This window comes from Martes martes (genome assembly GCF_963455335.1).
Source record: "Martes martes genome assembly, chromosome: 14".
Lineage (NCBI taxonomy): Eukaryota > Metazoa > Chordata > Mammalia > Carnivora > Mustelidae > Martes > Martes martes.
The window spans coordinates 9,791,280-9,805,845 of record NC_137902.1 but is presented as its reverse complement, the minus strand read 5'-3'; the positions used below and the strand labels follow the sequence as shown (position 1 = coordinate 9,805,845).

Genomic DNA, 14,566 nt, shown 5'->3' with positions numbered 1-14,566 from the left:
CTATGATAATCATTTCAAAATAGAAATAAGTCAAATCATCACGCTATATACCCTACACTTACACAATGCTCTATGCCTATCGTGTCTCAATTAATGGGGGAGGGGGAGGGGGAAGACTAGAGATAATACAGGTCAAGGTATGTAGCACCATGTCTAACACATGGCAGGCACTTAATAAATGGTAATGAGCTCCTGGTACCATCTTCGTCCTCATCCTCTCAAGGAATGGGCTAAAGAATATGACCCCATCCACCCATCTTGACTCCTCCCCCTCTCACCTCCACTGGTCCTATCAAGTGACCCCACAAGGGTATAACATGCGAAGGACTGCTCAGCGCCTTGCCCTCAGTCGTGTGTGTCCCCTCACAATTTCCCTCCCTTCCCTAAATTCTGGAAGCCTAACTACTTGGGCCCCAAGGAAAGCCCAGCAGGCTGCCCAGGGGAAATCACTAGGGCAAACTTGGCCGGGATGTCCATAACATACAATGGCCCGGACAAAAGCAGAGCCCGCGACACCCCAACCCCGCTCCCAACCCCCACCCCCCGGTCTCCACCATTCTTCACAGGGCCTGATGACAACCCTTTGGAGGCCTCCAACAAAAAAAAGAAAAACTCTTTCCTTGCCCAAATATACCGCTCTCCACGAAGTGTGTGTCCCACCATGACTGCAGAGCTACAACCCATTTCTTCAATGGGGACAAACAGGTCAACCCTGAACCATCTGGACTACAACCAGCAAGGCGATCAGAGCACACTCCCGAAGTCCAGACTTAGAAAGACCCCACGAAAATAAAAAGGGTTGGATAGCCCAGAGCCTAGAGCACCCATTCTATTTTAATTAATGTAAACGCCTCTCATCAGAAGATTTATCATTATACGTGGTAGGGTAAATATACCTGAAATACTGGTTTTAAATCCTCTATCGAGGCGCCTGGGTGGCTCAGTCGGATGTTAACCGTCTGACTCTTGGTCTCGACTCAGGTCATGATCTCAGGGTCAAGATCTCAGAGTCATGAGATCAGTCCCCACATCAGGCTCCATGCTGGGCAAGGAGCTTGCTTAAGATTCTCTCCGCCTCCCCCGGCCTGGCTTTAAAAAATGAAAAACTGAAAAATGTTTAAAAGTCCTTTATCAGATTTTTACATAGATAAGAAGTAGGGGGGCACCTGGGTGGCTCAGTGGGTTAAAGCCTCTACCTTCAGCTCAGGTCATGAACCCAGGGTCCTGGGATCGAGCCCCGCATCAGGCTCTCTGCTCAGCGGGGAGCCTGCTTTCCCCCTCTCTCTCTCCGTCTGCCTCTCTGCCTATTTGTGATCTCTGTCAAATAAATAAATAAATAATCTTAAATATATATATATATGATTATTTAAAAAAAAAAAGATTAAGAAGTAGGGAAGGGTAGAGAGAAAAGTAGCATTTCCTGAGCACCTCTCCTAGGCCAAGAACTCCAGTAAGGGCTCTACCTCCATTCGCATTTAATCTTCATATTACCCCCTTCACGGAGATATTATCAGCCCCATTTTAGATAAAGGGAGGCTCAGAGAGATTATCTATCTTATCCAAGGTCACAGCTTCAGAAGATAGGAGCGTGATTCAAGCCTGACTTGCCTAACTCCCAAGGCTAAGTTCCTTCTGTCTGTCTCCAGAAAACACAACACATACCATTCAGTATTTTATTCATTTCTATGGGGGAAAAAATAGATGAAAAATTTAAGTTAATTTTAGAGGGGCTTTTTGGTCTTTAAAGATTTGAGTGATGTTAACTTTGAAACATGAAGAACATTTAGGATCCAAATTCAATTGTGCACCTACCTCCCGTCTGCTAAGAACGCAACGTGTTTTGGCGGAAACCCAGGAAGCTTTGGCGAACAAAGAGGAGGCCCTTAAACACAGCCAGCCACACTCCTATGAGGCAATCTCACCATCAACTGAGAATCTGAAGCTTCAGGGTTTTCAAAAAAGGCTAAATCCAAAACTTGTCACTGCAATGACCCTCATTTTCACTCTAAGGCCCTTCTCCACCCTGCTCTGCACCCAACAGGCCAAGATGGCCTTCATGATGTCTACATATTCTTAAAGCAGGACACCTGGTCATGTATGGAAAACCTTAACAGTGAACAGTCATGTGAAAAAAGAGACCTTAGAATCAGAAAGAAGGAGTTCTCATGTTAGAAAATAAATATGACAATGCATGTAGGGTTTCTCCATGTCAGAGCTCAGAACTGAGTTTCCTTCTTTCCATGGAACGTGATACGTAAGTCAAACAAATAAATACGTACCTTGTCCTCATTCCTGACTATATCAGAACTTTCCTATAAGTTGGTTTTTGACCTCCTCATAAAACATATTCACTGTATCCTGAAATTTCATATATGTATTCCATTCGTACAGGACTTAGAATTTACCATTCTTCAGCTCAACAAGGGGTTAAAGGAAAGAATATGCCACAGCTTAGGTCCCTGACTCAGTACAAAAAGAATCTGAAATTTACAATATTCCCATGAAGTGGCAAAAATCCAGAATGGGGCGTAATTACTTATGTATTCCAAGGTGGAATAAATGACAACAGTTCACACCCAACATCTTACAACTTCGTCATGGTGCAAGTTTCCCAAAACCAAAATCACTGAAAACCTACAGCAAGCCCATTTTACATAACATACGCTCTTCGAGGGCAGCCACAGTCTGTCCTGAGAATTAAATATCCTTTTGCATGAATATAGAAGGGGTAAAAGCATGAAGTTACATAAATGAAGCCCAGTGAAACCCATTTTGGGTTCTCTATCATGCCCTGTTAAAAGGGGTAGTCACAGGGGCACCTGGGTGGCTCAGTGGGTTAGGCCTCTGCCTTCAGCTCAGGTCATGGTCTCAGGGTCCTGGGATCGAGCCCCCCGCATCGGGCTCTCTGCTGAGCAGGGAGCCTGCTTCCCCCTCTCTCTCTGCCTGCCTCTCTGCCTACCCGTGATCTCTTTCTCTATCAAATACATAAATAAAACCTTTAAAAAGGGGGGGGGGTAGTCACATATCAGAGCAAGGAAGGGGTAAAGAAAAGGAAAAAAAAAACACTTGGGAAAAGTGTAACCTTTGTGCATTCCAGAAGGCATCTCCAAGACACACAGATCATTATAGTAAAGTGGCCAACAGCTTGTTCAACCAGACTCATTAAAGAGCCTGGCCTCAGGCTCCCTTCCCTACCTCCTTCTTTACGCATTCCCTAATTCAAGAAGGCCAGAGCTAAACCAGCTGGGTCACTCCAGGTTACCTGGGTAAGCAGAAGGAAGAGGCCATTTTGTGGAGACTCTACAGCAGCCAGAAAGCCTCAAGCCTCCACAGGAAGATAAAACAGTTGCCCCAAAATGGAACACGAGTTCTACCTAGCTTTAAAATCTCATGTCCAGGGCCCTCAGTGGGCTCAGTCTGTAGAGCATGTGACTCTTGATCTCAGCGTCATGAGTCCAAGCCCCACGATGGGAATAGAGCTTACATAGGAAAATAATAAAATAAATAAAAATACTAAAGTCTCAAGTCCAAGAGCCTCTACCAAGTCCAAGCTGTGTTCTTAGGCATTTGCTCATCTTGGATACAACGATGCTGAAGGATGACTACCGAGACCCCCCTTACCCCCCCTTCAGCTAAGGTCAAAGGTTCAGCCCCTACATCAGGCTCACTGTTCAGCCACATACAGCCTTGAACACAGTCACCATCAGTTAAAAGAAACCCACTGAAAAGGCAGGTCAGAGGCCTCGAGGCAAAGGCATGGTGAGCAGCTTCAAGCCACGCCATTAAAGCTGAAAAAAACACAGCCACTGCTAAACCTCAGTAAGTGGACACCGCAAACGGGTAAAAAAGAATACAGAGCCATGGGACGCTCAGGTCATGATCCCAGGGTCCTGGGATCGAGTCCCACCTCGGGCTCCCTGCTCAGCGGGGAGCCTGCTTCTCCCTCTACCTGCCCCCCCCACTGCTTGTGTTCACTCTCTCTCTGACAAATAAATAAAATCATAAAAAAAAAAAAAAACCACCTAAGGCTAAAGTCAACCCTCCTCAAGGAAAACAAATAATAAAGATCACAGGAATTTCCGTACAGCAGCAGAAAACACCCTGCATCGGAATCATTTGTGGGATCACCTGAAGAACTTCCCCAAATAATTTCGGAGTTGCCTACTGAGCCAAGTCACTGGTAGGACTCCAGTCAGGACCGTGGAAAGTAGCACACCAGTTTTGCTTCCTACCTGGGGCCAAAACCTGATTTCCCACATTCTCCCTGAAAGACTAAAATCAGGCAGCTTCCGTGGAAATGGAAAATCAGGCCAGACTGTGTGGAGAAAGGGTGGTAGCCTTTTAACAATCACCCTGGATAAGTTAACATCCAAACAGACGTCAGGCTGCAAGGCTACTGGATACATTTTATGGAGAATATGAACACGGAACAGGACTCTCCCTGCCTCAACGCTACCCTGGGTATTGCGTACATGCGTAATTCTTCCTTCCGTCCCATACTGGAAACATCTCCCACTGGATTGTTCTGGTTATCTGAATTCTCACCCTCAGCTGGGTCAGAAGGACTTGGAAAGAAACGCTTCTGGCTTCTCGCCGGGGAGTTCATCCCATAGTAGGTACTCAAAGTGTTCTGACTGGTTAGAATAAACAGGCAGAACACACACACACACACACACACACACACACACACACTGAATTTGGATCAGCGGGAGCGAGTATAGAAACTCAGCTTGCCAAATTGTGGCTCTCGAAGTAATATTAAGCATAGTTCTCTGTCTCTGAATTGTGAAATACTTTATATACTAATAAACAGTGTGTACTTCATTGTGTATTTAACTGCATAAGCCTGCATTTGGTTTAACTGACCCAGAGTGAGGTCCTTGTTCCTGAGCTAACTCTCCAGTTCCAGTCGACTCTTAAATATTAACACTTGTATTGAGGAACAAAGACGCAGATAATACAAAACAGAAGATTATTTTAAATCATTCACTCTTGGTATGCGGATACATTCTTTTTTTTCTCTTCTTTTAACTTGCAATTAACTGCGTGTGGCTGGCGTTGTGGCATCTGCAATACTTCTAATAAAGAACTTAAACTACGCTGGAAAAATCTGAACTTCGAAAGTTCTCCATGTGCGTCCTGCGCTCACCCGCTCTGCTACTGAGTTTTGGACCAACTCACATCGGTCCAGGACAGCATCACCTCTTAGAAGGTGGCCAAAAAAAACTGGTTTAAAAAACCAAAAAAGGAAAGAAAACTACATTCTTCCTGGGTTGTTGCTCTCCAGAATCACACTTTCTGGAGGGTGGGAAAGTAATTAGGGGTCTGGGGTTGGAAAAGCCCTTTTATTTTAGCTCCTACTGGGCTGGTGTAAACAAAGATATCATTAATGTCAACAATGACTTAATTAACCAGAGTAGGTGACAAGAACTCGAAAGAGTCACCTCCTCCCCGGGATAATCAAGCTTGACTCTACTTTAAATAATGGGAATATTAATCAACAGAACAGTACTTGGCATTGAGGACTGCCCCCTCCCTTGCATCAATAACTGAATTTATAGCCTTAAGCCATCCCTCCACAACAATGAATGACCAACTGGAAATATTCTTTTTTAATCAGGGATATTAACTAAAATCTCCTAAAGATTATTTGCTTCTCAAGTCAGCTGAGTAGATCCAACCCTACTGTTTGTTACTACTTCATCGTGTCCAGAAGACAAATGGCATGTGATGGACGATAGGATACGATGATAAAGGATCATGTCTTATAAAGCCGAGAAGACTGAAAAAGGACCCTCCAGTCTTAGGGCTCAGGCTCCTTCCTGGAACTTACTCGCATTTTTCCCTGGGTGCTTTTTCCTCCAGTCCAGCCCAACAGACCTCATCTAATCTCAGCCTCCGAATTAACAAACCCGAAAGTCTTCCAAGGTGGGGTCTGGTGCAATAAAAGGTTAAGGTTAAACTTATGTTAACCAAAGCTATAGTTAAACTAACCACAGGGGACAGGCTGGGACTGGCACATACTCCTTCATCCGTCATCCCTTCTTCCCTCCCACCTTCCCTCCTTCCCCCAAATTCGGCAGGAGGACCATGGCCTAAGCTAGAGCTGTCCCAGTCAGTCGACTGGCTTCCAGCTAACTCCTTTTTCATCTAGAATTAGACGACCTTCCTAATAACCTCTGACCCCAAACCAGAACTACCTGCAATGGAAGAACTCAAATCGGTTGCCGACATGGTACTGACAGACCAGGACAGACCAGGGCGGCCCAGACGCACCAGAGAGCAAACACGCTGCCTGGAGTCACAAAGGGCCTTCTCCATGACAGAGCGACTTTCTTCCCAACGGTCCCCAAGAGCCTCCACGTTTCCTGACATTGTGGCAACTGGCAGGGCCAGCCCACACAGGACAGGGCAGACACGTGAGCCCATCTCACGGGCAGCAAGGAGGCTGACATGTCCTGGGTCCCCCGGAGACACCAGGCCACACGCTGTCCACTCTCTGCTCCCAGGGATGCTGAAATCTCCTGGTGGTCTCTCAACATGAGGAACCAGAAGCCTCCTGAGGACGTTAATATACACATTAATGAAGACCTTTCAAGGTCACCTTATCAAACCATGGGAGGACAGGAAGGAAAACAGAGGGGCGGGGGTTCCCATGCTTTTCCAAAGCCAGTCCCCTGTGGGTCTGCACCTTCCATTTAAAACGTCTCACAACCCTGGACACAAACTTCACAGAAGCTGTGAGCCCAGGAAAATGCATCAAACAACTTTGGCAAAGTATTTCCTATAATTTGGGGGAATTGGCGAACCACCCCACCCCCAACCCCCAAGAGCAGCCCCAGATCCCAGGTTGGGAAGACCTGCTTTCAACAATACTCCCATTGTTGGAGACAAATTTTTACACAAAGAACCATTGGGTGCACTTTATCGCTGTCCATGGTTTCTCTGCCCCTCTCTACCCCACCTCTTTCTTCCTGCATATTTTAAACTTTCCTCAGTAATTAAGGAGGAGAAAAGAAGTCCTCCAGGACCATTTTACACTTTCTGCTGAGATAAACTCCCAAGAATATGCTGCCCTGAGAGTCGAAATGAAAAATGACAGTTTCTTCCTAACCTGGGCCATTCCGGGCACATCGGGTAGGAAGTCCTGGCTCAGCTGCCTGGCTGCGTGCTGAGCCTCACACTCAAGGGAAAACCAGCAATTAGGAAACACATCTATTTTAATTATTAGCAAAATTAAAGAAGTACAGCCCTGACTTTCAGAAACCAGGACCCTTTTCTCTCCCTTTAAGCCCCGCAGAAAGGTACTGCCTTTGCAAATCACACGTGTGCTTACGTCCCAGCACAGGTCACAAGGAGGCTGTCCCCTCATCACCGTAGCTAGAGCCTGTAAGTGCCACAGACACAAACTCTTGCCAGACTCCCCCTCCCAGAGAAGCTACTGTGACGTCACCGCACCTGTTCTCACGTCACCGCACCTGTTCTCACGAGGCCTCTGTGCCTCTGTGTGAGACACAGCACCGGCCTCCCTCTGGCCAGAGCACGACTGCTCCGGGTAAAACCAGGGCCGTTTCAGAAAAGCCATTGCCCTTTCCTAACCCTTTGTGACCCACGCATGGGGTCCCACTGGGAGCCCCTCTCTCAGTGCAGTCACCTTGGGCAGGAATGCAGCCCTCCTTCCCGTGTTGTCCTGACCAGGCTCTCTGTCCTCAGCCAGCCTGTGGCCCCGGGTGCTTTTCCAGAACAGCTGAACTGACCCCAGACCACTCAGGACCACGGCAGGCCCCCAAAGCGAAGCAAGCACCAGGTGGGCTCTCAGCAAACAGGTTCATTAAGTGGCGATGAGTGCTGGGATCTGCCATTTTATTCTCGGATTACCACTCGAAAAATAACTCAGCTACCAATATTCCTGGCTGATGACAGATTTCAATGCCGCCCCAAGTGGAGGCTCGGCTACTGTCGTCTCGGAAGGACCCGGGAAAGAGGTTCCAGACCTGCCCAGCTGAGTAATTCGCCCGCATTTAGTGTTCGCAACTGGCTTTCTGCCTTTAGAATTAAATTTCCAAAGCTGAAACACCAGTGTGTGGCCTGGTCGACCTGGAAGTTGTCACAGATGTGGGAGACACCCAGGAACCGTCACTTACAAATTTACCTCAAACAGAATTTGCAGCTTCTGTGACGTATTGCTTAGGTATTAGGAATTACAATGGCTTTAAAAAAAAAAAAAAAAAAGTAAACCATCAAGCATCTCTGTGAGCTCCAGAAGCTTCTTTTTCTCCTTAGACAATGAAAATAAAATGTCAGCATTTCAGATGTTGGCAATTTCCCTTTGCAGCTCCTTTTGTCAGAAAATAGCCAATTCTTTACATCATAAGCAAGACTCTCCCTCCAGGAAGACTGCTCCTGCCAGGAAGACTCTAGATGGCATCCACCTAGAGGCTCCCCTCCCACAGCTCCCCCGGGGCAGTGGAAAAAGGTGAAGAGCCGGCTGCCTCCCTCACCCAGCGCAGGAAAACAAACGCACGCACCAAGAAGCCTCCAAACCGGACCGTTCTAACCACAGCGCCACAGCAAGGAAGCGTCTCCCGCAATCTCCGACTTTGGGGGAGGCGGGAGCTGCCAATCTCTGACCCGCCCGGGGAGCAGAGAGCCCATGCTTCTTGCTCTTAAAGACTCACTTACAATGCAGGCCTTGACCTCAGGGCCACTTCCCCAGACACATCCCCAAACAAACTTGGTGACCTGGAGGGTGAGAGGAAACAACTTACCTTCCGGCTCCAATGTGGTATCCTCCACTAAATTGAAGGAGGGCCGGGCCAGGGACAAGGTTGCCATGGTGACCGCGACCAGGCAGCCGAAGCGGGCCCAGCTGACCATGGCTGCGGCGGTGCCAATCCCCCGTCCTCTTCCATATCTCCATGTGGACGTCACTCCCATCTGCACACGTCGCCTGCGAGCATGGACTGCCAGCAACGCCTCCAGCCTGCGGTGGGCTCCGGAGCCGAGGTGCTCCCGCAGCCGCTGCCGGTCTGGCCGCTGCTCCCGCAGCTGCTGCAGCCTCTAGGGGAGACAGAGTCGGCGAGTCAGTGAAATCCTCCCCAGTGCCAACGGGTGCAAACCCAAGTGGGCTACAGCAGTTTCTCAGCCTCTTCGAACGGGTGCCAGCAGTTCCTCGGCATTATCTGCAAACGCCTGGCACGCACGCCTCAGGGTCCCAGGTGCTCCCGCCAGACCGCTGACCCGCGAGCCAAGTCGGGCCGATCGGAAGAAAGCATACTTTTAAGAAAAGGAGATGAAGGAGAAGCTCCAGGACACAGCTCCCTGCGGCCACTCCAGCTGGGCAAGGCGCACTCTCTTCTGCCATCCACTGTCACCTCTGCAGCCCTCAAAACGCAGAAGCAACGTGACCTTAGTTTCAAGGGCAACTACAAAAGCAAGTTAACCAATGCTCGGGTTGGCAGACCCCGCCTTGTTAACTTCTCTTAGGCCAACGGGGCTTCAGACAGCTGGATGGTGGAGGCGGCTGCGTGCAGACTTTCTGCTGGGGCTGCAGCAGAGCGGCTGGCCCCACCCTCCCTGTAGCACTGGACCAGAAAGGAGACCAGCAAAATAAAGGGAACCCCAGGAAGGCGACCAGAAAGCCCCCACCAGAGGGAGCCGCCAATACATTCAAAGCCTGAATCCCCTTCCACTGCCACTACGCGCAACCCCTGTCTTCAGCCCACACGGGGTTCCTGACGGAAAGGAGGGGATGCGAAGGCAGGTGTTTATTAAGGACGAAGGTGATATGCAAATTACTGCCCTGGTATGTGATTGGGCCCATAACTTCCAATAGGCAACCTATTAGTTAAGACTTCAAAAATTACAGAGGGTGCTCCGCTCACTGGTCTGTGCACCCATGTGACCCAAAAGCAAAGAGAATTGTCCAAGATTAACTATTCCAAGTAACTTTAAGTGCATCCATTATCCTCCATGACTAAGTGCACAACTGAAATATACAAACTTGAGAAAATTTGAAACAATCACAGATAGGGTGAAACAAACGAACCTCACTTTAAGGGGGAGGGCTGTAAGGGTGAGAACTTTAATATAAAAATCTCCAAAGCCTGGGTTTTTGGCATGCCAACTCGATGTTTCCAAATTCCAAATTCTGCCGTGTAAGACTTCAACATTGCCTGAGCCTCTCCAAAGCTACATCAGAAAAACTGTTCCTGCTAGCCTTGACTAAGGATTAAAATGGGCAAAGAGAATGCTGCACTAGTTCCTGGGAAGGAAAAAAGAAAACCTCTGCTTCAAAAGAAAGCACGTATGAAACGGTGTGATTCAGACCAAAAGCAAGAAAAGCGTGTGCCTATGGGCACACCCTCTATTTTCAGCTTGCTTGAAGGATGTTTTTTTCCCCCTCAATTTTCTTTCCTCTTGAAGTTAAGAGCCTCAAAAGATAACTCCGTATCTATTTCTACATGCGTGTGGGAGGAAAGTACACAAGCATTCTCATTGATTTACTAAGCATTTCCAGAATGCATGGGAATGTTCTGCCTCTGATACAACTTCATTAAACAATCTTAAATCCTAGCAGGAGATTTCATCCCGGGTTGCTTCCCTGGCCTCATCACACACCTGTCCCGGCCCAGAGGGGCCTCCTTTGCTCCAAGCAGAGAAAACTGGCCAGTGACCTAAACCAGCTAAATCTCACGCCATTCATTCATCCCATCAGCTTGCAGGAGAAACTTGAATTTTAGCCATTACCAGCTCGAGGCCCCAGGCCGCCCCCTGCCCAAATCTCTGGAAGGCGGAGGCCTAAGGCAGCAGGTCTGCACAGCTCCTCACCAGAGTGGACACAAGTGTGGAGGGACCTCCTAGGCAGGATAATTAGGTCCCGAGGCTCGGTGTTGGGAACACAGGCCCAGCAGGCTGCTGGCGGCCACAATCCCGGCTTCCTGCCTTCAATACCATAATCCTTCCTGGAGTCTGAGCCTCAGTGAAAGCCCCAGCGTGTTTATTTTTCCCCTTGAAAGGGAACTCTCTTCTCAGCCTGGGCCCAGGGAGGAGTTGTCACCCTCCCTATGATGGACGGCTCTCTGTGGCCACCCGCTCCCCTGGTCCGTTTTCACCTGGACACAAGCCTGCCCCCATAGACAGGCAAAGTGACAAGCAAGGGAGCCTGGCTGGCGAGTGGCCCCTATGCCAGGTTCGTGCTGGGCTCAATTAACCAAAATATTCCCCAACCCCCCCTACACTCCAAGAAGACAAACCAACACAGTCCTACCTTAACAGAGCTTCTATCACTGAGCGCTTATCTGTCCTCTGCCGGCTAACCCATGCTGAGCACTTGGGTGCTTTGTTTCTGGTGGATTCTACATCAGGAAAGTCAACAGTGCCAGGCAAGGTTGGGATGCCTGGGTCCTCCCAGGGGGCAGACGTATCTGTGAGCTCAAAGCCTCCCCACTGTTCTCCTTGTCTTCAGAGCTGAGTAATGGAGGGAGCTATCAGGGGTCAAATCTGGGCGGGTGAGGGAAGGGGGGATGGAGAAGAGGTTCCTCAACATACAGAAATCTCAAAAAAACAAAATACAGGCTGATCGAGGACGACAGTCCATGCCCTGGTTAATGCTAGCAAGCCAGTGAGAACTTGCCGCAGCTTTGGGGAACTCCTGAACACCACCAGCCCCTGTTCCATTGTAGCATTTCTTTCATTTGCTTGCCTGGAATATCCTGTTTTTCTCCCCCTTCTTGGGGCGCTAAAGAGCTCAGAGAAATCTGCATTTTAATTGACATTCCAGGGAGAGGGAGAGGGGCGCCTGATTGCTTTTCTATTCAAACTAAACAGGCTTTTCAGATGAAAATGAGTCGCGGCCAGTGGAAGATTTACAGGGATTTGGGACCAGGGGGACAATGGGGTTTTAAATGTTGATAGCGTTTCACACCCAACACATAATGGGTGCCCCGAGTGTGAAAGCAGGTTTGCTTTTAAGGGCAGGTTTTATTGAATTGGGCCGGAGGAAGGCAGGCCCGGAGAAGGGTCTGGCGGGAGCGGGGCTTCGAAGAGAGCGGCGGCGACTCGGCGCGCCCGGCCGGGACCCCTGAGCCTGGCCCTGTGGCCGCGAGGGTGGGAGCCAGCGCCTCGCAGGGCCCTCGGCTGACTCCCCGGCGCGGCCCCGGCGCTGAAAGAATGAGCGCGCAAGTTAGAACTCGCCGGCGCTTTCGACACCCCCGAGCTGCTGCCGGCTGAGCAGGCGGCGAGCTAGGAAAAGTCGGTCCAGTTCGCCCCCTAGCCCCAGGCGCGGGGCGCTCCCTCCAGCACCGACGGCGGCAGCGGGAGAGGGGCGCCGGTTACTGAAGCCGGGGAACCCCAGCGGCCTACCCGCCCAAGGTGCCACCCCCCGAGCACAGCCAGCCCTATATGGAGAGATCGCCGGTCCCATCCAGCGGCTCTCTCCCGGGGAAGGGTCTCCACCCGCCCACCCCCGGCCTGGATGGGACAGGCGAGCGCCCCCAGACCCCGGAATGAGGCACCCCCACGATGCCCCTCCGACCCCCGGACCCGCGGGGCCGAACCACCAGAGAGGTAGTCCCGCCACTCGCCTGACCGCCCTGGGGTCGGAGGATCGCCCCGGCCGGTGGGACGGCGCCGGCCGGAGTTTGACAGGGAGGGGGTGTCAGCGCCAAAGGCAGATGCCAGCATCTGGATGGGGTGTAAGTAGAGGCAGACCTTCCCGAGGGGCCGCGGTCAGCATGCACCCGGCTCCCCCATTACCTACGCAGCCAAAGAGGGAAGAGGGGGAAAAAGGCTCCACGGTGCCGGTGCCAGTGCCCCGCGCCCTCCGCTCGGGGACGGTGCACCCGGCGTCCCGGGCTCCCGCGGCGCCAGCTTCCCCGGCGGGCGAGGCTCCCCGAGGCACCCGACGCGGCGATTACCTTGAATGGCAACGCTCCTCGGCCGCCGGTCTGTCCCCGCGCCCCGCGCGAGTCGGGATGCAGCAAGCGACGAACTCGGGGGAAACTCCGAAACCGAGTGGTCCTCGGGTCCTGCCTGCGCCCAGGCTCCGAGGCTTCAGGCGCAGCCCAGGCTGCGGAGGAGCGCGGGCATGACGCCCGCCGGCTGCCCTCGGGTTTGGGGAGCGAGAGGAAGAAAGGACTCAGGCTCGGCGTCTCCTCCCCCAAACTTTGCTCGCAACTTGCGAACGCTCGGGGCGCCCTGGAAAGCCGCGGCCTCGGGGCGCCCGGGCCCCGCCAGCCCGGGAAGCAGTCGCCGCGCCGGGCCAGCTACGCCGCGCGCAGACCCCGCGGCGCCCGAGCTTTGTGGCGGCCGCGCTCGCTCGCTCGCCCGCTCCGCACCCGCCGCCCGCCCGCTCGGCTCTCCGCGGCGCTCTCCGCCGCCGCCGCCGCCGCCGCCGCCGCCCCCTCCCCGCGGGTCACGCCCCCGCTGAAACCCGAGCCGTTTCCTGGACGGCGGCGCCCGCTCTGCCAATCAGCGCCGCGCGCCCGGCCGCCCCGACTCCGCGCGGCTCCCGACGCCCGCGAGCCGCCCGAGACCGCGGCCACCGCCGGCCCCGAGAGGTGCGGCGACGGCCTCGCCCCGCGCCACCGCCCCCTCCTTCCCTGGGGACCCAGACCGACGGCGCGCCGGCTGATCGCGTCGCGTTGTTTTAGTTCAAGGCAGAAAACAAATGACGACCTGCCTGCCTGCCCTGCGCCTGAAGCGTCTGCACGGCGGGGGCGGCGGGGGCGTGGGGGGGGGGGGGTTAATGCAACTGAAACTTGTGGACGAGGAGGTCTGCGGGACGTTGCACTTCTCTGTCCTGCAAAACAGCAGCGGTGAGGGAAGAAACCAGCATCTCTGGAGGTCCTCCTCTGGGCAGGACACGCCGAGCAGGTTATTCTTCCTCGGCCCCAACGCCCCGCAGAAAGTCCTAGTCCCACTTTCTGATAAGGAAACAGGAGCAGAGAGGTTAAGTCATTGGCCCAGGGCCACACAGCTGCTTATGGGCACAGCCTGACTGAATCCGGCCTCCCCTACAGAAAGTCAAAAACGGCAACGACAAAGAAAAAAAAAAGTGTTGTTTAGTAATATATATCTGGAGTAATCCAAAGAAATTAGAAAGATTCTAAAGACGACTCTGCTATAAATAGCTGTGTGGCCTTGAGCAAAGCAGTTCCTCCTCCTGAATCTCAGATTCTTCAACCGCAAAATCAGAGTCTTCAACTAAATGCCAGGCTGCACCTGGTTTAAGTTCATATTTTCCATTTACCTTTCTCGGGAGGCTGTGGCAATGGGGTAATTTATTTTTTAATACACTTTCTCTCCTCCCCACTCATCCAGCTCCTAAGCGTTTGTGCTGAAGTCCAAGACAATATAGATAAAAACCTTAATTATTTTTCTTTAGGAAAGGTCATTAAACCCCGAAGTGCTTCAGAATGCTTTTGAGGCCTGAAGATAGATGGAGTCGTGAGTACAAAACTGACCTGGAAAATCGACTTTTCCAGCATTGAGAAATGCAGTTGCTCCTGGGTCACCGACGTAGCACACTTCAATAACATTTACGAAAAAAAAATTTTTTTGAAGG

General features: G+C 51.5%; 1 protein-coding gene across 4 annotated transcripts in view; it reads right to left on the bottom strand.

Moving 5' to 3' along the window:
* Positions 1 to 13,374, bottom strand: part of FGFR2 (fibroblast growth factor receptor 2) — a 101,627-nt gene extending 88,253 nt beyond the window's left edge. For 2 of the 4 annotated variants that reach the window (XM_080822351.1, XM_080822352.1), the window contains exons 1-2: positions 12,918 to 13,374; positions 8,769 to 9,060 (exon numbers count right to left, since the gene is read on the bottom strand). In XM_080822351.1, the coding sequence (XP_080678477.1) occupies positions 8,769 to 8,937 (169 nt within the window). In that variant the 5' untranslated portion in view covers positions 8,938 to 9,060; positions 12,918 to 13,374. The remainder of the gene's footprint in view (positions 1 to 8,768; positions 9,061 to 12,917) is intronic. The other 2 variants (XM_080822354.1, XM_080822353.1) reach the window with 1 other exon arrangement.
* Positions 13,375 to 14,566: the final 1,192 nt, after the last annotated feature.